General features: G+C 41.1%; 1 protein-coding gene across 1 annotated transcript; it reads left to right on the forward strand.

Moving 5' to 3' along the window:
• Positions 1-649: 649 nt before the first annotated feature.
• BLMH (bleomycin hydrolase) lies at positions 650-20,172 on the forward strand (the record flags this gene model as incomplete). The annotated part of the gene is made up of 11 exons (XM_082008726.1): positions 650-869; positions 1,323-1,432; positions 2,093-2,234; positions 3,500-3,588; positions 4,948-5,040; positions 8,933-9,088; positions 9,601-9,759; positions 9,854-9,921; positions 10,333-10,450; positions 13,080-13,149; positions 19,756-20,172. 11 exons carry the CDS (start codon positions 650-652, stop codon positions 19,905-19,907), a joined length of 1,377 nt encoding a protein of 458 aa, XP_081864852.1. The 3' UTR covers positions 19,908-20,172.
• Between the last annotated feature and the right edge of the window lie 5,196 nt (positions 20,173-25,368).

The raw sequence follows: 25,368 nt of genomic DNA on the forward strand, positions 1-25,368 counted from the left end.
CCAACGGGGTCTCCCTCGCCCCGGGGCGGCAGCGGCCCTGGGGGAACACGGCAGCCTGGAGCCACGGGGCCGGGCCTGAGCCTCGCGCAGCCGCCGGCACCGGAGCTCCTCGGGGCGGTGCCGCCGAACGTTCTCGAACCTGGGGCGGGAGGGGCAGAGGTGTGAGAGGATGGAGCCCCCGGCGCCCCCGCGCGGCCCCGCCGCAACGGCGCGCGCAACCGCCGCAAGCTTGTCCCTCGCGGCGCGCCGTCCGCCTCCCGCCCCCCTCCGCGCCGAGCCTCCCCCGCGGCGGCGTGAGGCCCCTCTTCCTGCTTCCGGTGCCGGGGCTATAAGAACCGCTTCCGCCTCAGCGCGCGACCTGCGGTGTGCCCGGCCGTTGAGCGGCGGTTTCCGTTCCGGGAGCTCGCGCCGCCTGTGCCATGAACGCCCGCGGTGAGGGGCGGGGCCCGGCCGCTACCGGGGCAACGGGCCGGGGGGGTCCTGTCCATGGCGGGGGGGTGGTTACCGCGGCAACGGGCCGGGGGGGAAGGTCCGGGGAGGGGCGGCAGGAGACACCCCGTTACCTGGGAAATGGGGGGGGCGGTTAGCGCGGTAACGGGTGCCGGGGGAGGGGGTTACCGGAGCGGGGGGAGCTGCGGGGCGGGTGGTGATGGTTGCCCCTTGGACCCCAGGGCTGAGCACGGAGAAGGCCGCCGCCTTCACCCGGCGGCTGCGGGCCGAGCCCCAGTTCCTGCTGGCCCAGAACGTGGCGACGTGCAGCGACCCGCTGGAGGTGTGCCTGCAGCGGCAGGTGGTGCAGGACACGGTGCAGGTCTTCCAGCACGCCGTGCCCGCCGAGGGCAAGCCCGTCACCAACCAGAAGAACTCCGGTAAGGGGCTCCCCGCCAGCGCGGGGCGGGGGGCGGTGCTCCCGGTAAGGAGGGGTGTGCTCCCTCGGCGGCTCTGGCGTTTGGGGAGCGAGCGATGTAATGGGGACTGCGCTGCGGGGGGCGATGGCCGCCTCTGAAGGCCTTTTGCCGGGCTCTGGGCAAAACTGAATCCCTGCGGCATCCTCTTGAGTTAATAACAGTCTTTAGACTTGCAGCGTTTACATTTTTCCTCTTCTGTAGCATATAAGATAACATCAGCTGAGAGGCCTGCATTTGCAGTAAAAGATTTCTGAATGTCTCATGAGCTTTTTGGTAGTTTACAGTCCCAGCCAGAGCAGTGGCCAAGGGCTTGAGGCGAACAGTGTCATGAATCTTGTGTTTTAAAAAAAAAAAAAAAACAAAACCGCAGCTCTCAAGCATTCCAGTTTAACAATTGTTCCTTTGATCTCTCAGGGAGATGTTGGATCTTCTCCTGTCTCAATGCAATGCGCCTTCCTTTCATGAAGAAATACAATATTGAAGAGTTTGAATTCAGCCAGTCGTATCTCTTTTTCTGGGATAAGGTACAGTAGTACAGGTCACAGGTTGTGCTAGGATGGCTTATGCAATCGGGTATTAGTATTGGGACAGAGTTTCTTTTAAGCTGGACTATTTTAACAATCCAGGTAGAAAACATATACATGAGAAGAAACGTCTTAAGTTCTTTATGTATTTTAAATGTGGCTTGAGCAAACTGGGACTTTCTGTTTGAGAAGTTGTCAGGATGTTAATGTTTTGGGGTAGTAAGTCATCTCTCAAGTGTTGTGCGTGTTTCAAAAGGTGCTTGGAGGAGTCTCAGGGGAGGCATGGCTCTAATTTTCTGTGGAGCTTTCAGTTGTGCTTGTGACCTACTGATCTGTGAGCTGTGTGCCTGCTTTTTTCCCCTAAGGGAGATCGAGAAAATCTAGGACTAGTTTGGGCCAGGCTTCATTGCATAACTTCTGTTTCGTGTTTCCTGTTCCCCTACCCTCAAGCTCTGTACTAACTCACTCCAAAATATTTGGTTTGACAGAAATAAGTTTATAGGGTAAGCCCTGGAATGCTAGAGGGAAAATAAGAACTTCAGTAGATGAGCAGAAGGTACCTTCATCTAGTTATGACTTCTGAAGAACCGAATACTTGAGAATGAATTAATGCACAATGTCACACTTCAAATATCTGTTTTTCCTGTCTGTCTCTTCCAGGTCGAACGTTGTTACTACTTCCTAAATGCGTTTGTGGAAACAGCTCAGAAAAAGGAGCCTGTGGAAGGAAGACTGATACAGTTCTTGCTCTCCAACCCCACGAATGATGGTGGACAGTGGGATATGTTGGTTAACATTATTGGTAAGAGAACTGGTGTCTTGGAGCCCTTCCTGAAATTGCACACTGGTTTGAGAGATGGGGAATGAAGTAGAAGAAGAAATTGAGTTTGAGACCTGGAAGTTTGTGAAGGAATGTGGTGCCATTAGTCACTACTTTTTTTTAATCAAAGACCTTTTTCATGCCAGCTTATAAATATTAGGCTTAAATCTTGTCTGGGATCTTCAGTCTTACATATTGCTGCTGCTGATAGAAGTGCAGAAGATCAACAGAAGTAATCAGATATCCCAGACTTTCCATTTAGTAAAAAGATTCAATCCCCTTTTACTTCAGTCATCAATTTGACATCATTTGTTTGTATCCATGTATACAATTTTTAGGGCCCAGGTTAAGGAAAAAACATTGCTAGACCAGGGTGTGTCTACAAGGCAGAAGCAAAGCTACTTAAGAGAGTTGCAGCCTGAAGAAAGATGGTATAAAGATCAGTGAGAGAAACAATGTGGAATGTGGCAATGCTGGTCTTGCAAAGATCCAGTTTAAGTGGGATCCTCCTTACACTGATTAAGGAGATACTTACCCATGTCTAAATTACACTAGCATTTGCTTTCATTTGTATTGTGAAACAATGTGACACCCTTGTAAATCAACAAGCCAATAATATAAGTATAGAATCACAAAAGGAATTTGTTTCTTTGAAGCCTGGAGGTTACTTTTTTCCCATCCAGTTGTTATAAATGTTTAATCAGGGCAGTGAAGATTTTGGCTGCTCTGTTACATTCAGAGCCTTGCACGATGTGATGTTTGATTGGTACCATAATATAAGGAGCAACTGAGCTGTTGCCAGTGTGTTATAAATGTTGAGGAGGGAAGGAAACAGGGTAGTCACTTAACCTTCAATAAAATACATGGAATAATTCATAAGAGGCGCAGTTTTTAGAAGATATTTCAGGAGCTTAATTTTCAAGTAATTAGTGGTTGGGGTTTTTTTTCTGGTGAAAAGAGCTTCTTAAAAAGCACTAATTAGTTTAGAACTTTTAAGTGTTGAATTAAATGATACTGAGCAGTTCAGGGATTCCACCTTTTGGGACTCCTGTGGAATGCAGATCGGAGGTCAAGGTTCAGTCACAAATTAAAATGTGAACTTTGAATACTTGTAACCTTTAAATAAGACTTTCCCTTATCTCTGCACAAAACTGTATTTAGCTTTTACATGGGTATAAGTGGAAGCACTAGGATCTGCTGTGTGGAAAACACAATTGTTAACTTATAGCTTTATTACTTTCTGTTAGAAAAGTATGGTGTTGTCCCCAAGAAATACTTCCCGGAGTCTCATACCACAGAGGCTACTAGAAGGATGAATGAGATCTTGAACCATAAGGTAAAATTGATTTAGGTGATAACAATTAAGGGGAGGGGATGGGAGTGACCCTGCTCCAAGGGTTCCTGCTTTAATTTCTCTTTGTTGACCAAGGTACTAAGTGCATCTCAGCAACTTAACTTCCTTTTATTCAAAAACAGCCTGAAGTCTCAGCAAAGTCTGATATTAATCACAGAATCATTAAGGTTGGAAAAGACCTTTAAGGTCATCAAGTCCAACCATCAACCCAACGGTGTTGAAACGTGGAGCAGGAAAGTGTGTTCATGGAAGATGGCCATTGCCAGGCTTCACTAGCTTGCAAGTACCCCACATGGTTTTAGTAGCAATTGTTCCTAATCCTCATATTTCCAAAAAGTTAATCCTTGATGTGTGGCTGATTAAGCTTGTTTCTGCAAAACTAGTGCTTGGTGTCTAGGTGACTTTTTTCCGCCCCCTCAGTATTTCGTGTACCAATAGCCAAGGTTTCTAGAGATTACTGCCAAATGTGATGGAAAATAAGATTCGGTGTTTTGAAAATACTTTTTTGAAAAATCAGCTTTCAGTATGGAATTGTGCACCTTTGTCTGGAGGAAGGCATAAGCTTTCTCCCTGAACTACCAAAATGACTTAATCTGGGAAGATGCTAGTGTAGGTAGATAGATAAAAAGGCAATTAAAGCATTTTTTTTTTTACAGTGGGCTTTGATTTTTTTTTTTTCCAGTTCATATGGTATGTGCTCAGGGAAAATTGCCTCCTGAAATCCACATAAAAAATGTAAAATATGTGCTGAAATGAGCTTAGACATAATGAATGGTGTTAATGTTATTCTAGCCTTGAACATTGCAAACTAGCTGGTCTTGCGGGAGCCCCACTCACTGTTGCTGGCCTTACGGATGGTGACAGTAATGGGAAGCGTGTGCTCTTACTGCAGTTCTGCGTGCAGTGTGGAAATGCTGCATTCTTTTTACCAACCAAGAGATGAATTATGCATTAGAATTGCAAAATAAATTTTACAGTATGAAGACAGTCCGTTCTCTGTGAGTCAGAGGTGCTGATGTGTATGCATGTTGCAGCATCAGTTACGGAACAGAGAGAAATCCAGCCTTAAGAGCTAATGGCTGTAAGCTTCAAATCAATGCTTGGAAAATAGTAACTAAGTTGCAACTATTTGTTAATTTCTGATTTTTGTTTGTAATCTTTTACTTTAAAATAATTTAATTACCTTAATTTTTTTTTTAAAGAATTCATGTCTAACCAAGCCTTCTGAAAGGGATTTTCTTTTCATATTCAGAACGTGTTATGAAGAGTAAAAGAGGTGCTTAAACTGATTAGGTTGCACCTTTCATACCCTTATAATAAAATGACTTTCTCTTTAAACAGATGAGAGAATACTGTTTGCGGCTAAGAAATATGGTGGAAAGTGGAATGATCAAAGGAGAAATTTGTGCTGCAATGGACACGATGATAGAAGAGGTAAAAACGCTTGTGTGACATATGAGCCTTTTTGGAACATGAGGCTGGAATGGATGAGATCTCTTGCTTACACTTGTTCTGTAGCTATTGGATCATCCAAAACAAGTGCCTTCCATTTGCCTAACTAGGACTATTTTGTCTGGCAGTGTGCTTGGAGGTATTCAGGTGAATTTTTTTAAGTGGCTTGTTGCTTATTCTGAGTTTTTTCTAATACTTCCAGACAAATATCTTTAATTTATAGATTCCAGAACTATGACATTTTAGAGACATCTGTCCCTTTCTGTAGGGACGCAGCATTTTGTATCTTGGGAGATCAAAATAATGGCCTGTCAGGCTTTTATAAATAGTAGGAAAGAGGCAGGTTGAAAAACGCATTCTAATGGTTTTGAATGCAAAATCTTACCGCGCAAGTGGTGGTGCAGAAATTTCCCGCGAGAGGGCAGAAAAGAACCACAAAAGGGAGTTCCCTCCCCGTGAGGCTGACGGCAAGGCTGAATCCAGCTGCGGTCTGATACTGGGGCCAGCAGAGGGGAGGGATCACTGTTTCTGGCTGTGTGAATTAACTCAAAATCAAATCGAGAAGCAAGACTGTAGCAGGCAGTGTGTGTGTTTGTGTAGTGGCTGGCCCTCCACTTGGTCACACCAAATATGACAGAGGCACATGTCCGTTTTTATTCAGTAGTCCTCATACTTGATTCTTCAACAGTCAAAAGCAGTTTTAAAAGTTCAGGCTGTTTTAGTTTGACCAAGTGCATGCATTTGTTTTAAAAAAGTATATATTTCACTTGTTTCTTGGACGTACAATGCAAAGTGACCCAGTGGTTTTAATGTCTGTCACTAGGTGACTCAAGAAATCAAATGTTTTGGTGATGTGTGTTAGTTTTTCTGCAATCCAGTAAACATCAGTATTAGGCAGAACCTACCCTGGGCTATTTCTGTAAAGCTTCAGGCAGTTCCACTAATATGCAAGTATTGATTAATGTGTTGGTTTGGTTTTTGGAAATTCATCTTTGCACTTTGTGTAAAAACCTGTAGCTTTTTATGTAGTTTTAAGGTTAGATTAAAAAAGAAAACTGATTCATGTTCCTTGCATGATGTTATTGAAACTAAAGCTTTTATGAAATGTATGCCTTAAGATCAACAGTAATTCTGTGCTTTGAGCCTACTCCAGTATGTTGCCAATCAGCACTTAGTTCAAAAGTGAATTAATATAATTTACATCCAGTGCGTGTGTCCAAAAGCCCTTGGAGGATTTTACAGCAGACATCAAAAGCTTCCTAGAGATGTTCATTTTTAGGGCAACGACATACAGTTCACTGCAAAATGTCTCTTCGTTTGTTTAGAGCCTCTTGCCCTCTGACAAGGGATCCTGGAACCGGCATTAAAGGCTCATTAACTGATTGCCGTTTGTTCTGTAAAAGGTTGTGCTTAATTCTCTGAAGTTAGCACACTATTTCTTCTTGCAGTGGTAATAGTGGTTTGCTCTTTAAGTGGATTTACTTTCAATAAACATTGTAGTTGAAATGTGCAATTGCACCTGTCTTGTATACTTTAAAAACACTTAGTTTTTAATGTTTGAGACCACTCTTATTTTGTGTTTTTATATGTGTATAAGTGGCATTGCATCTATTTTTTTATGTGGCAAAGCAGAACTTGGTTTTGTTCTGTGAAGTTTTATTTGCATAACAAATCTTGATTTGCTGATGCTGGGAGGCAATGCTCTAGCTAAAATGTGGCAGTTGTACTGGAACACAAGATTAAATATTCACTCCAGAACTGTATAAACATTCTTATCAAACCAGTGCACAGCAGGTCAGAAGTTGAAATCACTGCAGTGCATGTGATTGAATTTTTCTTCCTTTATTGTTCTCCTTTGTAGACTCTTCCTTATCAGCAGTGTCCTTCTTTTCCCCTCCTCAGTCATTTTGTTTTTTAGCACAAGCCACTATTTCTTTGCCTTATCTTGATTCTAGTTGTCACTAGAGTGATATAAGTCACCTTTTAGTTTAAATATGTCTCCTTATTTTATTTATTGATAGAGGAAGCTTGTGAGATACGAAGAGATGGCCTATGATGGGTGTAGTGGCAAAACAATTGAGGGAGGCCATTCTCAGGCTCCACTGCCTTGGTTAACTTGAGACTCCTGTCTCCATCACTTTCCTTCCTCTGGCTGGAGCCCACTTGCTCGTTGCTCTCCTGTTAGGCATTTTTCTTATTTTGTTTTCATAGCCTCATCTCTCACCACTTGGGGTTATCTGAGGCAATGTGTGTGTAGCCTCAGCAAATGCTACCTTTTGTGCTGTCTGGGCAAAATTAAATATTTATAGTAGTTTAGGGATTTACATTTGCTCTTTAACATTTTTATTGAGAAATAAATATGTGAGTTCTTACAGTAAAAACATTAAGCCCACACCCTTGTTTCAACCCATAATTAATCTCTTCACTTTTTTCTTAAATTGCTTGGAGCAAAAACACTAGTTGTGTTTTGTGTGCAGCCAAATAGTGTTACTTAGCATGAACATTGCACTCCTTTTGCCATCAGCACAAAGTGCACACTTAGCACAAAGCTAGTTCTTGTGGAGCCTTGGGATCCATATAAATCAGCTCAGCTAGCTCCAGAAAGAGTAAGTCAGCTTTGGGAAAGGTATTCTGTCTCCTCTCCTGTGAGAAGTCAGTGAGAGGAAAGTATGAAGGCTGACAGCCTAGGAAAGCTGGCACAAACCACAGGTGTTGGATCCTAGTGCAGAAGGTACAGTTGAGATTTGACTCCCCTTTCTCTTATTTTTAAAGAACCTGTTGGTTCCTTGCAAGGAAAAGACTTGTCTCTTGCTCAAGACATGGACAGAGCTGAAGTAGACCAGTGTCAGCTGAAGTAAAACAGATTCAAACCTGTTTAAATATGATTAAATTCTCTGTCCCCAGAGTACCTGTGACAGGTCCTGCTAAATATCCCTCAAGACAGTCATCTGGTTATGCTGCCTACAAGTTAGCACGTTTTATGATAAGCCCTGTGATGAAGTACAGTAGTGATTCTTGAGTGCAGTTTCATATTCTGATGTATGGGGAGGCTGATGACTTGAAATCTGGTCAACTTTTTGTGCTAAAAATCAATAGAAAGCTGCCAGCTGCAAAGGATGTCACAGTCAGCCAGCAGGGATCTTGAATTAAATTATATAACCTGCCAGTCGACCATAAACCAAGACACTGTTAAATGTATTAAAACAGACGAGAAGATTATTCTGGGCTTCTGAAAAGAAGCAAAGGCCCATCTTTGAAATCCAAATGAGTATTACAGGGGAAAAAAGGTATTAGTACAGGGGAAACTGGGATAAAATGCTTTGCTGTATGGATATTAGAAAGTTCAGTTTGTCTCTGCATGGGGCAAAGACCTGGTGGAACAGGTGATGCTGAATGCTTAAGCCTTTCTAGAATCAGTTTGATAAGTTTCTTTAGCACTGGGGAAAGTGTCTTGTTGGAGGAACTTCAGAATTACTTCTGAAATGTTGGAATGAGACTGGGCAGTGTATTGGCTTTTGCTTTTGGCTGCTGCATTCCTAGGTTAACTTGGAATTTTTATGTTCAAACTTAAGCTTCTGTTTTGCCTGATGGTTTACCTGAGAACGTAGAGTGTGAGAATGGAGAGAGATTGTGTTGATTTTCCAGTGGCCTTTCAGATTGCTTTTGAACTGTTGAAACACCTAGATTTCCAGAGCTGAATGTAAATAATTCATGTGTGTACATTTTATTCATGTTGTTCAAAGGTGGCTGTTAAGATCCCATTTCTCCACTTGGTTCTCACATGGAGAAATCCATTCATCAATGGCATTGCTGTGGTAGGAGAGGCAGACCTGCATGTTTCAGCAAGCTCACAGCTGTTTGCTTCTCTGGGCAGGTATTCAGAATAGTGAGTACTTGCCTGGGCAGCCCTCCGGAGACCTTCTGCTGGGAGTTCCGGGATAAAGAGAAGAACTACTACAAATATGGCCCTGTGACACCGGTCCAGTTCTACAATGAGCATGTGAAGCCTTACTTCAACATGGAAGACAAGGTTGGGGGTGCTGAAAGGCAGTAGCTTTCCAAGACCTTTTTTTTCTGCTAAGCCACATATTTTCCACTGCTCCACATGTACTGTCCACTCCTGTAAACCCACTGTATGGGATGGTTACCGCTCCCACAATTCAAAGTTGGCCCTATGTTTGTTCTCCCCATTCTCCTGTTTGTGCTCTACGCTTCAATTGGCTCTGATCTTGCATTGCACTTCCATGATGACTCTGTAATGATAAAGTATGTAATGATCGAATCATTCATAAAATGCCATAAGACAGTTATTAGAGAGGAGGAATAACATGCAAAGCTGCTATGCCACAGTTATGAGGTGAAGTTAAAAACCAAACAAACAAAACCTTAAAAAAACTGGTATTTCAGCCAAGTGGCTTGTCTGCTAATGGGACAGACAGCTAAGCTGGGACAACAGCAGTTCTCTGAAATGCATCTAGATTCAGTTTCTCAAAGATTTCCATTAAGTTGCACCTTAATTTATGGCATCCTGTTTTTTGGCAGATTTGTCTAGTGAATGATCCCCGACCTCAGAACCCGTACAACAGGCTGTATACAGTGGAGTACCTGGGCAACATGGTAGGAGGGAGGAAAACGCTCTATAACAACCAGCCTGTTGATGTCTTGAAAAAATTAGCTGCAGCATCTATTAAGGATGGCGAGGTTTGTTTGGTTTCTTTTCATGGATGGCACAGTGCAACTCTTGTAATGTAAAACTCTGTGGGATATGGCTTAGACATGACTCTTCTGTTTGTAGGCTGTGTGGTTTGGCTGCGATGTTGCAAAGCACTTCTATGGCAAGCTGGGAATCAATGACATGAATATGTAAGTAGAAAATCAAAACAGAATACCATTTGGGACACTTGGCTAGGACATAAACAGTCCTTTAGCTGCTTAAGAAACTAAATTTACATTCTTTGGATTATATACCCCAAAAGAATATGTTTAAGTAATTCAGCAGCAAGAGAAATTTTTTTCAATTGTTAGCTAAAATCTGGATCCTTTAAAGATGCACTGTGAGTAGTTGTTAAATATTCTTACTCATTTGGTTTGTCTAGATCTGGTGAGAGAAACTCCTAAAGGGATAAGTTTTTGCTTTTATTCTGACCCTAAAAATAATTGAACTTGTATGCCTGTGCACTGTGGTCCTGACAGTGCAGTCTACTGACTCCCTGATTTACTAGTGTGGATTTTCCTTGCATCCTTTTTGATATTGCTTATGTGGTTTTCTAATAGATTTAATCATGAGCTGGTGTTCGGTGTCTCCATCAAGAACATGAACAAAGCAGAACGATTAATCTTTGGAGAATCAATGATGACCCACGCCATGGTCCTGACAGCTGTCACCGAGAAGGTAGAATCTCCCTCCTGAAGTTCTTGTGCCTGCATGGCTGTATTTGAATATTCTGGTAGCTTGTTTGTGTTCTGGGCTCATTCACAGTGTGTAAGCTCTTCTGCTCCAGTTCAGTGTGTGTGCCACAACACCCTGCTGCACAAGGCCTATGTTGTTTATTCTCCCTGTGTTGTTCCTGTCTGAGTGTTCAGAACTATAAATATTTAACAAGGAGGGAGGAATTTTAGGCAAGTCAAGGGCTTCTTTCCTTCTGCCCACAAACTTTTATTGGAGAAAGGGAAAAGAAAGTCAGCTTCTATTTTTAAGATACCAAAAAACCTATGTTAACTGATTTTTACGTACAGATTCTGATGTATCTTGCTGAGCAAGAAATCTAGTATGATGGCAAGTATTTTCTACCCTACCCCATTGCATGGGTTAGTCCAATCTATGTTTTACAGCATGAAGCTCCTTCTGTTAAAATGTCGGTAGGAGGCACTTTGCAGTAGTCTTGATCTTTTGCAACTCACTGGCATGTGACCTCTCTGACCTACTCATAATTAGGGAAGGGAAATGTTGTCCAAAATAGCTCTATGGCAGACAGTAGGCTGAGATAAATCCACAACTAAATCTGCTCCTGGCGGTATAACAAAGCACATATGAAGTAAAAAGAACCATGTGAAAATTTACAACTCGGGGTTATCTGCAATGTTTTCCATTTATTTCCAGAAGCTGTCATTATTAAAGTTTCTTTGAAGTGATCTCTTCCTGTCCAACATGACCTTGGCTTGAGAAATAACAGCTTGCATGTAACTGAAAAAGTTTGCCTGAGCTCTGGAGTTTGAGGACTTGAGATGGGACTGCTGAGTCATAAGAATTTTTGAGTTAGTTTTTACAACTCGATATAATTTTTCCTATTGTGTTCTGCATTCTGAGCTCTTAACACTTCTATTTTGTGTATCGAATTGCATGAACACATCCTTAAAAAAAGTCAGTTTTTCAGTTAGATACTAAAAATGGTATTTTTCTAGTGTTCAGAACTTATTTATTGATTCACAACTGAAATGTGTGTGTTTGTACTGATTGTATGCAGCTACTGGTTGCACTTCATTGGCAGTCTGTGGTCTGTATTTTTAAATTCATACTTTTGCATGCCTAAATGTATAGTTGCATAAAATGTGACCTGATTTCTTTAAGCAAAGGATGTGTATAAGGTTAGTATATGATAGATGGTATTTCTAAAATCGAAAGATAGTTTGGAAAAAATTCTCCTAGAACAAGTTCAGCATTTAGAGGCTTTTTCACATTCAAAATGGACTAAGTTGATTCTACTTCTTGTTTGAATGTGTTGTCTTATATGAAACCTTAACTTAATCTAAAGGAGCTGTGATAAACAGTTGTAAAAATGTAATACTTTGGATTTACCTACTTTATAAAAAGGCTTTGAAGATTTAAAAAAATCCTATTACGATTTTACAACGTGAAAAATTGATGTGGATTAAATGCACCTTTTGGTTAAGAACTTAATGTACATAAGCATGTTTACCCCAGTTTCTGTCCAACACATCAAGAGCTGACTTAACCTCAGTCTGGTAGCTCTCAAGTGTATGATTGTAAGGACTGTTCTGTATTTTTTAAGTGAGAATAGAACCAATACAACAATATTCCTGTACAATTTTTGTATTGTGCTGAAAATTCTTTTCCCCAGGTTTATAAAACATTAATTTGTATTTTTTATTTTACTTCAATTTTAAATCAGTCAGTAATCTAGAACTAGTATTTGTTTTGCTAGCCCCAGCGTTGCTCTGTACATAAGCTTCAAAGTTTCCTTTCCTTTTTTATTTATTTTATATTTTGCAATGTTTTTTCTCAATATTTAATAGGATTTGCGGGGTGTTTTCCAGGTTAGGTTTCTGTATTAAAATTAGTAGTGAAATAATAACTATTCTGTGGTTCCTCAGGGGCTCTGCTGTTGCCTGAAGGAAGACATTCACTCTGGCACAGCAAGCCTGTCAGGCTGTTTTCAGTGCTTTTATGTATTTGGTAGATTGAACCAGACTTCAGCTGTACACAATGCAGGCGAGAATCCTGCACGCTTCTGAACAGTCAAATGTACTTCGTGCTCATTACAAGCCTTGTATATCTTTCAAAGCACCCAACTTGGAGCTGTATCCTGCAGTTAGATTCTCCAAGGGTTTGCACTTGCTCTTACTCATACTGCTCTAAATTATTACAGTTGCTCCATTGTCCTTCTTGCTTTCCTCTGATTCGTAGTTCCAGCAAGTTGTGCATTCTGCATTTCAGAAGGCCACCATGCCCTGACAGGTGGTAGGGAAGGATGCTTAAATTCTGTCAGTCTGTTAAGTCCAAACTTGAATTTAAATTTAAGTGTTCTAGCTAAAATAAATCTTTCTTGCAGGCTGTTGTCTTGACCACATTTCCTCATGTTTTATGTAAGTGGGTAGACAAGTATTTTAGCACACAGCATTTTTCCAACTGTTAGCAAGAAACCATTGCCTGAAACTTCTCAATGCCTGTAGACTTTTGGGAGTGGAGCTCTGTGGTTTGGTGCCGGATTTAGACTTGGAAGCGTTGGTTACTATAAACTCACATGGTCCTTCTTCTGAATAACCATCGACTTTTGTCACAGGATGGGCAAGAAGAGGCATTTGAAAAATGGAGAGTGGAAAACTCCTGGGGTGAAGACCGTGGTAACAAAGGTAAAGTAAATTATAGACATGGGAACAGAAAGCTGAACTTAGTGTTTAGAAATAAGGACGTGAAAGGAGGAAAGGGCATGTGCTGTGTGTCTTTCACCAGGACATGCCTGAAACAAGCCTTCAAACAGCATGTGGATTGCTGAGTTATGGCACTGTGTTACTGGCAGACAGACATTCTTCACTTAAATGTGGTTTACATCTAAGTGAATCGAATATAATCATTGAATGGAGAAGCAGGATATGTCACTGGATAAACTTGACACTGTGGTTGCAAGTTCAACTGTAGAGGCAATTGCATTTTTCTGGGAGGTGGCCACAAGTGATTGACACACACACCTCTTGACAGACCCAAAGGCAGGAATACAAAGTTGATGAAAGCCCCTATGGAGGCTAGAACCGGAACTCTGAATATAGCTGAATGGTATGGGGCATATATTGTCTTTAGAGTCCAATAACAACACTGTTTATGTAGTCTGTGGAAGGTAATGGGAAGATACTGGTAGACTTCTGTCACCAGATCAAATGGATTCAGACTGTCTAACTTTTAAGCAGTCTGGCTAATAATGGTTACCTTCTCTCTTCCTCTGACAGCTTACATGACATCCTGTCAGGTCACATAAATACTAGTATTTGTAGAGTGTACCATGAAGAGTCCAGGGCCTGTTAGGACTAGGGCTTATCAAAGGAATTCTGGAAAAATGTATCTAAAGCTCATATAATGAAGTATTTAAAGTAATAAACTTTGATAAAATAACTTTAAGGTTGTTTAGTTCATTGCTGTAAAGCTGCTTATTTTCCTAAGCATTGTATGCCAGTTTGCTGTTGATCACAAGTAAATTGCCAGCTACTGTCCCTGTCAAAAAAAACCCCAGCAGCTGTAGGAGTTTGACAAGTGTGGTAGGAGGAGAGCAGAACCTTTGCTATTTTGTTGCTCATAATCCTTTGCTGCAGAACACAGGTCTGAAAAATCTGGTAGTATTAGTCTGAAAATATGGCAGAACTTCTCTTCTGAAATATCAAGAATTCCAGTGGGCATGTAAACCAATCTTTTAATAAAGGGACAATAGATAGGAAAAGCTTTGCAGTATCAAATAACATAGGATCAGTTCCAAGAAATGCACTGTATAGAAGTGCTTTCTTCTATTATGAAAGCAGAAATGAAGACTTCACTGCAATACATTTAAGTTTACTGAAGTTTTTGGTAACAGAACTAAGCTTAATCTGTACACTACATCTGTCTCATCTTTGGGACCTCATGCAGGCTGTGGCTGATAGTACTTAAATCTTCTTGAGTCACGTGTTGAAATCCAAGTGATTTTTATTTTCTTTAAAAGCACTGTGTATCAATCACCGCAGGCTTTTTACTCACTGATTTTTGTAAATGAGGAAATGAGGGTATGGCTGGTTCCAGCTTGTGCTGTGAACAGCTGCAATGTTCTAGCTCCAACACCTGTCTGTAAAAAATGAAAATTAAAATTGTAATTCTGGTTGACTTACTGAAGATGCGCTGAAAACGTGACCTGTAGCATCCTTGCAGTGTTCCTCTCTGGTATGACAAGCACTAGCAACAACAAAATCCAGGTAGATGCAGTTCAGTTCATGCATGAGCTGCATGAACTTGCTTTCCTGATGATGACTGTCTCAGCCTGCACTGTTGTTCCTTTAGAAAGGATTTGTAAGCGCTGTAGGGCTGTAGCGGGGTGGATGAGCCAGCCTGGCACGGCACATGGGCAGGCAGTGTGGACAAAAGGGTGAGTCACAGCCGAGCGGTGGTTTAGGAAACTGCTTCTAGTTGCTTCCCTGCCCTGGCCCTAGGCAAGTGGGGCTGATGGTGTGAGACCATTTCTACTTTGCTCTGCCAAAGCCTGCAGTCAGTCAGCTTTTCCTATGTGGAGTAAGGGAAACTCCATGATTTTTGTCATGTCCTATCTGAGATGGGCCGGATGCGGACTCAGCCATGGCATAAGTGCACTGATGAGCGTGCCAAGCCAGGCTTCAGTGTGTCCCAGGGCATAACACAGTAGTTACTGCTGACCACATTTTTCTGTTGCACATTAATCCCAAATGTTGTGCTGACAAGATTTAGTATGACTGAAATTTCCCAGGATGTCTGGGTTTTCTACTGGGAATAGACTATTTCCGGAAAACTCTGTTTTAGGATGTGGTCTTATTCATAAGCTTTTGATATCTTATATGTGAACAGCTAACTATAATGTAGACTATTCTTGGAACAGCATCTTAATTTATCTTCTTGCAGTAGTGTCTGTTCTGAGTTAACTGTATACATTCACAGCAAGGTATTCCAATTAAAATCTTTAGCCTTCACAAAACAATGAAACTATGTTGATGTTCAGCCCTGAAGGATCATCAATGTTACAGTAGTAAAATGTACTTTGGAATGTTGAATTAAGTAAAAATGTCAAATCAATACTAAAAAGAAGTAAAAAAGTAACAAATTTCTTGTTGCAAAATACAAACTAATAATTATTTTGTTAAGCACCTTTATGTATAATAGAGAATATAAAATATAAAAATGCCTGGTTAGTTGTGCTTTTATTGTCAGAACACTTAGCTTTGAGACACTCTGGATACTTCGTTTGTGACGTTAGATGCTCCTGGGTGTTACAGGAATGCTTCCAGGAAGGAAATGCCTTACTCAACTTGCTTTACAGCTGTTCAGTGTGGACTTTGGTTAGTACTCCCTTCTGAAGTTAATGGGTGCCTGTCAGCGCATTGATTTTGCCAGGTGTGTATGTTCCTTGGCCAAGCTTCAGCGTTGTTCTTTATTAGAACTGGAGAAAGACTGGGCTCAATGTCAGGATATTGGCTATTACTCCCAAATCACAGTGTGGTAGACCGAAGCCTGACACTGCTAGTAAAAGCTGTACCTGTTGAGCTGTGACTGGACAGCGGCAGTTCTGTGCTAGTGTTACTGGGCTGGAGCATCAGCGAATGCTCTGACGGAGCTGCAGAGGCTGTGATCGAGGTGTGTGGAGAGCTGCATGCATTTTTGGCTTTCTTCACTTTGAGCATGTAGTTAAAAAAACAAAACAAAAAAAACCAAAACAAAACTACAGCAACTGGAAATTAAAGAAGTGTAGTGCCTCAGGCTTTAAGTTAGAAATAACACTAAATTAACCTAGTTACCTAGTTGACTTTGAGTATTACTTTGAACTTGTTTGTCAGCTTGGTATGCTTAATTTGCTGCTTGGTTTGCAGTAACAGTTTATCCTGCTTAGACATTATCTCTTTTCTGAATTTGGATTCACTTTTCAAGAATGAGTTCTTCTAGAGCCATTTAAGAGGAGCTGGTTGATCCTTTGAAATATAATAGGACCCCAGAGTGACTTGCATAAACCCTGCCCATACCTTGTATGCATGCCATCTATGTGAACTTTTCTGGGTGAGTCACTGTCACTTATCTGCTTTGTACTGGTAGAGACCATGGTCTCTGGAAAGTCTTGCTCACTCTGTATTTTGTTTTGGTTAGGGAGTGGCCTGGAAAAGTGCCTTGACAGAAAATCCCATCAGAACTAGGAAGCTTGATTCTCTATTTCAGACTACTTTTGTCAGGGAGGTGAATCCCCAAATTATTTTTCTTAAGTATGACCAAACAACCTACTATTCAGCTAAAGGCAGCTGGACGTAGCCTTGAGAGCTCATTCTCAATCATGAGAAGAGGTAACTTGGCAGAGTTTCCTCCCTGCCCTCCTGCCCTGTGTTTTCACTCTTCAGGATCCAGTACTAGCTGGTGTAGGAGGGTGAGGATTTTAGTGTGTCCTAGCTCTCTTGCTATGCCACTGACTCTGTCTGGCAGTGATTATTTATCTGCCTGGTTAAGGAATTGGGAAGCTGTACTTGGGTAGCTCCAGTGCAGAGAACCAGAATCCACACCAGTAAAGGCACAGCCAAGAATGATGTTAGGCTTGGCACATCCCAGTTGAGGCCCAGTTGGGTGTGGGGGATACAAATACGCCCCAACTCATAAGTTCTTGGACAGGATGGTAAAGGGTACAGCCTGCAACAAAGCACCAGAGACTAGACTTTGAGTCATTAAAACACAAACAAATGACTTGTTGGTAGGAAATGGAAGTGTTTTTTCATGTGGAGTCCCTCTTGCTTTGCTCTGAGTACAGCCTAAGGTGTCAAATAACACCTTCCTCAGACTTGCGTGGCGCAGGACTGGAAAGGCTGTGACTCCTGGTTTGGGTGTCATGGGATGAAGTTAGTTATATGCTCACACTCTGTGGAGTGGGCAGAACTGAATTCCTGTTGTAGTGCTTGTCCTGGAGGAAGGGAAGCCCTGGGAAAAGCCTAGCATTGCCTCTCCTAAATATTTAGTAATAACGTTCATATCTGTTGTAGAAGTGTTTCTTGGAAAACTCTATTTTTCCTCAAGGAATGAACACAGCTGCTGACAAACATTGCTTGTTTTTTGAGGTAAAAAAGTCACTTCCCAGTCAAATATTTCCTTTCTGTGTTTTATTGGCACTTTGTCAGCCATACAGGCAAGTTTAATTATTCTGCTTACTCTTTTGTTCTGGAGACACAGTACATTATTACCTAACTTTGAACCCGGCTTATCCCAATGGATACATTTTTTTTTTTTTTAAAAAGCAAGCAAGAGGGGAACACTAAATCACATTATCACATCCACTTGATAGGGGTCCATCTGCTTGCTTTGGCATGAAAAGAACTTTCTTGTGATACATCTCCAGCTAGAAGTCAAGCTCCCTTTTGACTTTTTTAATCTCTAGTACTGGCTGTTGCAGACATACTCTTCTGCCTGAAGACATTTAACTGCAGATGTTTAGTGTCTGTATTTGTGTATGTATATATATATCATGCCATCAGTATGCTATGACAGAAAGGCTCTGTTGATTTGTTCTCCCTGTGGAGGAGTTACAGCACAAGCACAAAGTGACTTGTACTAGGTCCTTTGGGAACTTTAAGGGCTTTATTTTCAGGTGCCCAAATCCTAGGTTATGCAATAACACGCAGGCCATTCATCCTCGACTGACCCCTCCCTGGCCAGCAGCTTATCAGTTTTAAAATGCTGCATGTTTGGGTTTTCCTTTGGGTAAGTTGGAGAAACACGGACCAGCCTCATACACGGAGTGCACTTTCATAGTCAGGTGCTCTCATCTGTTACAAGAAGATGATGCTGTTCCAAGTTCTCTTCTGTATTCTGGCCTTACCGTACAAGTGGTTTGAGGAGAAGCAATGGATTAATTACTTGAGGTAAAACTCCGTTGTGTACCCTGCCTGGAAATGCAATAAACTTGGGGGCTCTGTTTCTTTTTCACTTCTTCGTTACCTGGATGGAATGCAGAGCTCAGGGTTGCCTTGGGCAGGCTCTTAGGTGTATGTATTGCTGCGTATAAAGTATGCGTCTCCTTTTAATGAAGAAATTGATAACGCTTTCATTGTGACACTGGGCACAGGCCTTCTCAAAGAGCGACCTTACTTATTTGCATGTTCTGAAGTTCTGCTTGACGTTTCCTTCTTGTTCAGACACTGTGATCCTAATCAGCACTGTCAAGCTTTGAGATACAGGATGTCAGAAGCAGAGTTCATTATCCTCTCAGGGTGCAATTACTTGTTGGCTCTTGGGAGTGAGAGGTTTTTGTGTGTCCCAAGAACTCATATCCTGAAGAGAGAATAATCAAGGCAGCTCCCTTTGGCAGTGTTTCCAAAATGGCTTCTTGCTCGGTTTACAATTGATAGGGTTTTTAATTTATGGGAATTATCTGATCCCTTGCTTTAGAAACAAGATGGTGTAGATAGATGCATTTATTGTCCATATTCTTTGGACATTTTTGTTTTTCATTTGATTGTGTGATGATACTGTATAAGGACATGAGGAACTTTATTACATAAAGCCTTCTCATCTGTCTTCTAAATGCTTTCTTTCTCCCAGCAACTCTTATTTTCAGTTCAAACTTGAATAGTTTGTTTCCAATGGTAGCTTTCTGCTAAAACCTGCGATATTCTAAAATGTGACATCCCCCTCCCTGGCCCCCCCAGCCCAGTTCAAAAGCTGTTCACTGAAATTCTCAGTAAGAATTATATTAAGGGAGAACATTAAGATTTAGTTCAGCCAAAGTGTGACTTAGATGGCTTTATGATTGAGGAAAGCAGATGGCCTCCTCTTACTGCAAGAACTAAACCAGCAAAATTTTCTTAAGCCAAAGATGGTTTGGATATTGACCTGGAAAGTTTCCCTTGTCTTATCAAAAGCCTGAAAACTTCTAAAGTCAGACTCAGCTAATTTTACATTCTGCCTTAAATGCGTTTTGTTTCTAAGGCATTGTAATTCACTTGAGTATTCTCAATGCCTATTTTAACAGAGGAAGCATAAATGATGAATATTCTGGGTGTTGTTTTTCTTAGCAGCCTTCTTGTTTGGTCTTTCAGTGTACATGAAGTACATCTGGTTAGCCTATATTTTAATTTCTTTGTGATTTTTTTTTTTCTTTGTCTTGAGAGATACGGTATGGCTAGGTCCTGTTTGTAATGCATCCTTCATAAGTGACACTTGTGTATGTGACTGCTTCACTGTATTGGTAATGGTTCTATGTTGTAATGAACTGTTTTCATCTCCAGGTTACCTGATCATGACTGATGACTGGTTTTCTGAGTACGTGTACGAAGTTGTGGTGGACAAGAAGCATGTACCAGAAGACATCTTGGCAGTGATGCAGCAGGAACCAATTGTTTTGCCAGCTTGGGACCCTATGGGGGCTTTAGCCAAGTGAACTACAGAGTATTTGCCTTTTAACGGTCAACCAGAAGTAGATGCAATAGAGAATTCCAGTGGTTGGAAGCCATAGCCAAATGATAATGTGACCAAGCACTCAGCCTGGTCCGTATTCTTGAAACGTAAGTTAAGGATCTTTGGGAAATAGCGCTTTACTGACTTGGCTGAATAAAGCTCTCGGGCTACTCTGCAAAACTAAAAAGGGAAAAGGAAAAAAACTCATAATGAAAACGTATTACAAGTGCTGTCAATGGCAGTTTGACTTTTACCTTAAATTCTTAATAAAAATCAGCATGGTAACTCAGTAAAATTATTTTGACCAGTGTTTTCCCTAGAGAAGGCGGCCATAAAAGGCCCTTCTTTAGAATTAACAGCTAGGTGGTTGTTAGAACAAGCAAATCAAGATACTTATAAATTAGCTATCCCTGGTCTGACTTGTACCTTAAAAGAATGCCCAAAATATTTTATATATTTACATTTTTAGTTTTGCTGAAGTTTTGGAGGGGCCATAAGAATTGAAACTGCTAAAAATTACGTTTAGAAAACGGGGGGGAGGAACTGTTTCCTTGAGGTTTCCAGTTTCGCTTGTTTTTATTCTTCCATTATTGAGCTAGGACTGGATAACCCATATCAAGGCCCAGTGCTATGTCTGTGTGCACAGGAGCGCTATTTTTCAGTTATATTAGCAAGAACAACCATAAATATGTTCACAGGTGGAGTTAGTGTCATGCTCAACAAAAGAAAAAACAAAACGTTTTAATTGCTGCATTTTATTTGGATGTTTTAAAAAAACAAGATGGTGCTATGAAGCTTTTAAATAAACACTTTCTAAAGTGACTGGTACAGTTCTGTTTTCTTTTTTAAATGAGCCTCATGTAACTAATGAAACGGAAAGATACTAGTGACCTACAAACTCATTTAAGTGAGCCAGAATAAGAACATATCAGGAAAACATACTGCTTTATGTTCTCAGTAATACTCAAAGATGCTCCTCACTGCACCAAGATAAACACAGCCATAGTATCTTGTGTGCTACAGGCACTCATAGTTTGGTGATGAGCACAGTGCTCATCCTCTGATTTAACTTGTGCCAAAATGGCGGGCTGTCTTTGTGTGTACCCCGACAATTTTCCTGTTCTGTACTGGGTTTAGTCATAGGCAAATCAAGAGGGTAAGTGAGGATGAAGAACCACACTGAAACACAACTGCCAGCTACCACAGGTAGCAGATGGATGTTGCTTAAGTCAAGTACAAGCATGGCCATAGTACTCTACAATTTGGTTTGACTTTTAGTCCATTTGGACTACAGAGGTAGAAAGTTATTAAATGATTATGAAAGTGTATCTTATGCTAGTTATACAAATGTTTATGTACATGCATATATTAAAAAAGCCAAGCTGCATCTTGCCTGCTAAACTAAATCCAGATTAGGGTTTGTCTAGGAGTCATCCAAGATGATTCAACCTGCTGTGATTAACAGTTCCTGAATCGGGCAGGAGAGCTGGTTAGATAAGAGAATTTGGTGTGGAACAGCAGCAGGAGGTTATTGTTACTGTCCCTGAATGATATGCTCTTTCCAGTATTTTCTGCAAAGGTAACAAAACTGGTCTGGAGATGTACAGAATGTATCTCGGCAGTACGGTGATACGACAGTTTGATTCCCTTCTAGTAAAACTCAGCTCATGTTGTCCTGGGCTTATGTCAAAAGCTTTTCTGTCATTTTAAGACCTGTGAGGGTACAGGAGCAAATGGCCATTGCTCTCAGCGTGCCTTTTCTGGTAGCAATGGTCATGAGCAATAACATAAAGCTATACCTTTGCAGTAGATTCTTATCTAGAAGACTCCATGTTCAATGCTGAGATCTTTTCCTCTGTCTTGAGACAAGTAAATGAACTTTCTTGCTTTCTACAGTGTTGACTGTCAGAATTGTCCAACGTGCAAGATAACATGCAGTTCTCTTTGTGGATACCTTCGGGCATACCTTTTAATTATCAGGATACTGTTGAATTGTTGATTTGTCAAATGTATTTATCAGGTTATTGTCAAATATCTTGCTGCCATTTCTAATTTATACTCTGTGCTCATCAACATGTGATCTCTAGCAAATCTTGCAAAATGTATATCCTATAAGGAGCAGTGCCTAGCCAGGAGTAACTGGATATGTAAATAGAGCAGGTAGAGCAAGTGGGAACTAAGGTTGAGTGGTGTGGAAAGAAAAATACAAAAATGACATAGTTGATAACGTGTAGAAAAAAAGTACTGCAATATTGGGGTCTATGAACAGAGAAATAGCCTGCAATGTATGTAAAGCTACCCAGCTCTGCCTGAGACTGTTGGGGAGTGAGCTGGAGTGCAGTATCTAGTTTAGGGTTCTGCACCTCTGGGAAGACGCAAACCAAAATGAGTGTAGAGAAGAATGGTAAGAATGGTCAGAGGAGTTGAAACTTTGACTAGTAAAAGGCTGAAGGAACCACTGTGTTTAGTCAGTAAGAAGGGGAGACATCATGTTCTTTTAATTTGTAAACAGATGTTTAAAGAAGGGAATTTTGTTCCCACTGCTCATGATAAATTGATAGAAAGTCACGGGCTTCAACTGCAGAAAGATTTAGTGAGATTAGGAAAAGCTTTCTGGTGATAAAAATAGTGAAGAACTGGAATAGATTGCCTGAGGATGTGTGATGCCTCCATTGTTGGAGATCTTAAAGAACAGAAGCACATGGCAGAAGTAGCACTGGTGGAGTTGATCCTTTCTTTTGGCAAAGGGATGGACCAGATGATATTTTGGGGTCCTTTTTGGCTTCACAGGTCTGTGGTGCACAATCTCTGCCTCATGCTGTGTTACTTGCATCGAGGCGAGTAAACAGTCTTGTACTTGATGCTGAACCCTGGTGGCTCTGAAACAAAGCCAGATCTCTTGGGAAGCTGTATTATGCACAATATTTTGATTATGACTAATGCCTGTGGTGTTTTGTGGGCTTTTTTTCTTCCAGAAGGTCAGTATTTTGTCTTTCAAAATCTTTTCTGCTTATGACATTACCCTAGTTCTTCTATTTCCTTTACGCTATCTATGAGAGGGGGATAGCAGCCAGAGAGAGTTAACTTTTTCTCTGGAGTTCAACTGACTAACATTTTTGCTGCCCGTGGCAGCTCTGATGAGGATTGAGTTTGACAAATTAAAAACGGTTTCCAAGCCAGTTTTGTTAATTTGAGTATTTAAAAGTATTGTCCAGCCTGTGCTTATCTCTGCAGCTCTTGCCCAGATATTTCCCTGTGCAGCTTATACAATGGTATGTTTTTTTTCCTTTCCTTTAAATAAGCACAGAAAATCCACATGGCTAAAACACGTTATAGGAAATGAAGCCAATCTGACAGAAACAGTTTTGCCTTTATGCCCAGCAATTTTATAAATTTTTTGTAAGAAGGAATGGGGAAGAAGAGGGGAAATACATATGTCAAAGTGAGAGCTGTATTTCTTCTACTTTGAAGACTCTAGGGGCAGTTGAACAAACAGATCTAAGGTTCATGCTTATGACGCTCCCTAATGCGAGACTGGCACAATAGTAGGTAGGATATTCCCTGTTTTGCTGCCTGTGTGATAACAGTCCATGTTCTGTGCCTTTGGTAAGAATCAACAGCTGCGTGCTCTTGCTAAGTAGCCGTCTGTTATCCCTAAAACAGACCATCATATCTGACAGGCAAGTGGGCTTGTTTTTAAACAGCAGTGTGAATAAAATCAGTATGTATAAAATGATTTCACATTAAGAGATATGGTATTTACTGGATCACTCTGCCCTTTTGTCCTAAAGGAAAAATTGCTAATGTCAGCAGCAGCCCTCAACTGGGCGACTGAGAATCGAGGCAGTTGAGCAGATGATTGAGAGGCCATATGCTCCGTACGGAGGCTGAGGAAGTTCTCGGTGTCCTGCGTAGCATGAGGCACAGCTGGATCCAGAAGAACCTCAACCTCTTCTCAGGTGCATGGAAGTTGGAGTACAGCCCGGAGATGACAATGAATTGGCAGACTTGGCCCAGCACCTCTCTGGCAGGGTAGTATGGGAGCAGGTAAACGAGGAATAGGCTACATAACTCCTGTCAGTTTGCAGGAAATGGCTCGGAGGTGATAAAAAAATTACACTCTTTCCAACTGATGGAATGGAAATCATGTGGGAATACGCCTAGCCTGCTGCAGTTTTAGTCTCTTGGCAAAAAAAGCTCTATGCTCTATGAACTGTAAACCCAGATTACAAAAAAATTAACATCCAACTGATAAAGATGTTTAGGTTAGAATAAAAGAACCCCACAAAAACAATTAAACCACTCTGTTTCAGTGCTGTTTTTTTCTTCAGTTCAGATCCTTTGTAAATCCTTAAAAAGACTTTCAGATTGTTAGTCGGCTGGCTCCTCAACAGATATTTTCCTTTTCCAGTTTGTCGACAAAACTATGTAGTTTTCATGTGATAACTCAATGATTGTTCCTCTGACAGATGGAAAATATTGACAATGTTATAAAAGTCAACTATCTCAGATTCAATCAAAAGTCAGAAAATAGCAACTACTAAGTACTAACTAAGAAAAGGAAGAGGCAGGAGGAGAGGTTATGTGTGGTGGCAGTTTGTAGGTTTTCAGAATCAGATTTCGCCACCCAAAATGCGCTCTCAAAACAGTTGTAGTGGAAATAGCAAAACCTCTCCAAAACCCAACTCCCAGATGTATATCCTAGCACAGTCAGCTTAGAAAATAGCAGGGAAGGACAATCAGAATTTCTTTTATTCCAAAGCCAATCTTAATATCTTCTAAATGTAGTCTGATTCCTAACCAAGCAAAAGATGGGAGCAAATAAATATTTTAGGATTTGTTTGTTTTGTGTTTATTTGGAAGATTGTTCCTATCCTCTTATTGGCAGTGAATCAGAGACATGCTTGCAGAATTATTATTAATCTCTTCTTAGTACAGCTGGTACTACTGTTATTAGGTAATTTGATTGATGCTTCCCATTCTTGCGCTGGCATTGGTAACCGCCATCTACAGCTGCTTTATCTGTGGAGAGCTGTGGAAGCGTTTGAAGTTACATCTTGTGTAAAGTCTGTTTTCTTCCTCTTGTTTTTACATAATTTCCCTAAATCATTAGGACTTTGCCCACCAATGCACAGAAGGTTTAATGAAATTCTGGAACTGACTTGTTACAGGACCTGAAAGTTTTCCACATGTGGGGTAAATAAGTGTCATACAGTTGAGGGGTCTGCCCGAAATCCCTGGTCTGTTATTTATATTATACCCCAAAGGCTCCAGACTGTTTGGCAAGAAATTAAAAAAACACATGCTGCTGCAGAAGCCATTAATGAAAAAAAAAATCAACTGAACAAAAAGGCCAGGATAAGTCCTGAAAGGTGGTTTTGTGTTCTTAATATGCTATTTTTCACATTACAGCTTTGTATACCCTATGAAAATAACTAAATTAC

The sequence above is a fragment of the Phaethon aethereus genome (genome assembly GCF_964289735.1).
Source record: "Phaethon aethereus genome assembly, chromosome: 19".
NCBI lineage: Eukaryota > Metazoa > Chordata > Aves > Phaethontiformes > Phaethontidae > Phaethon > Phaethon aethereus.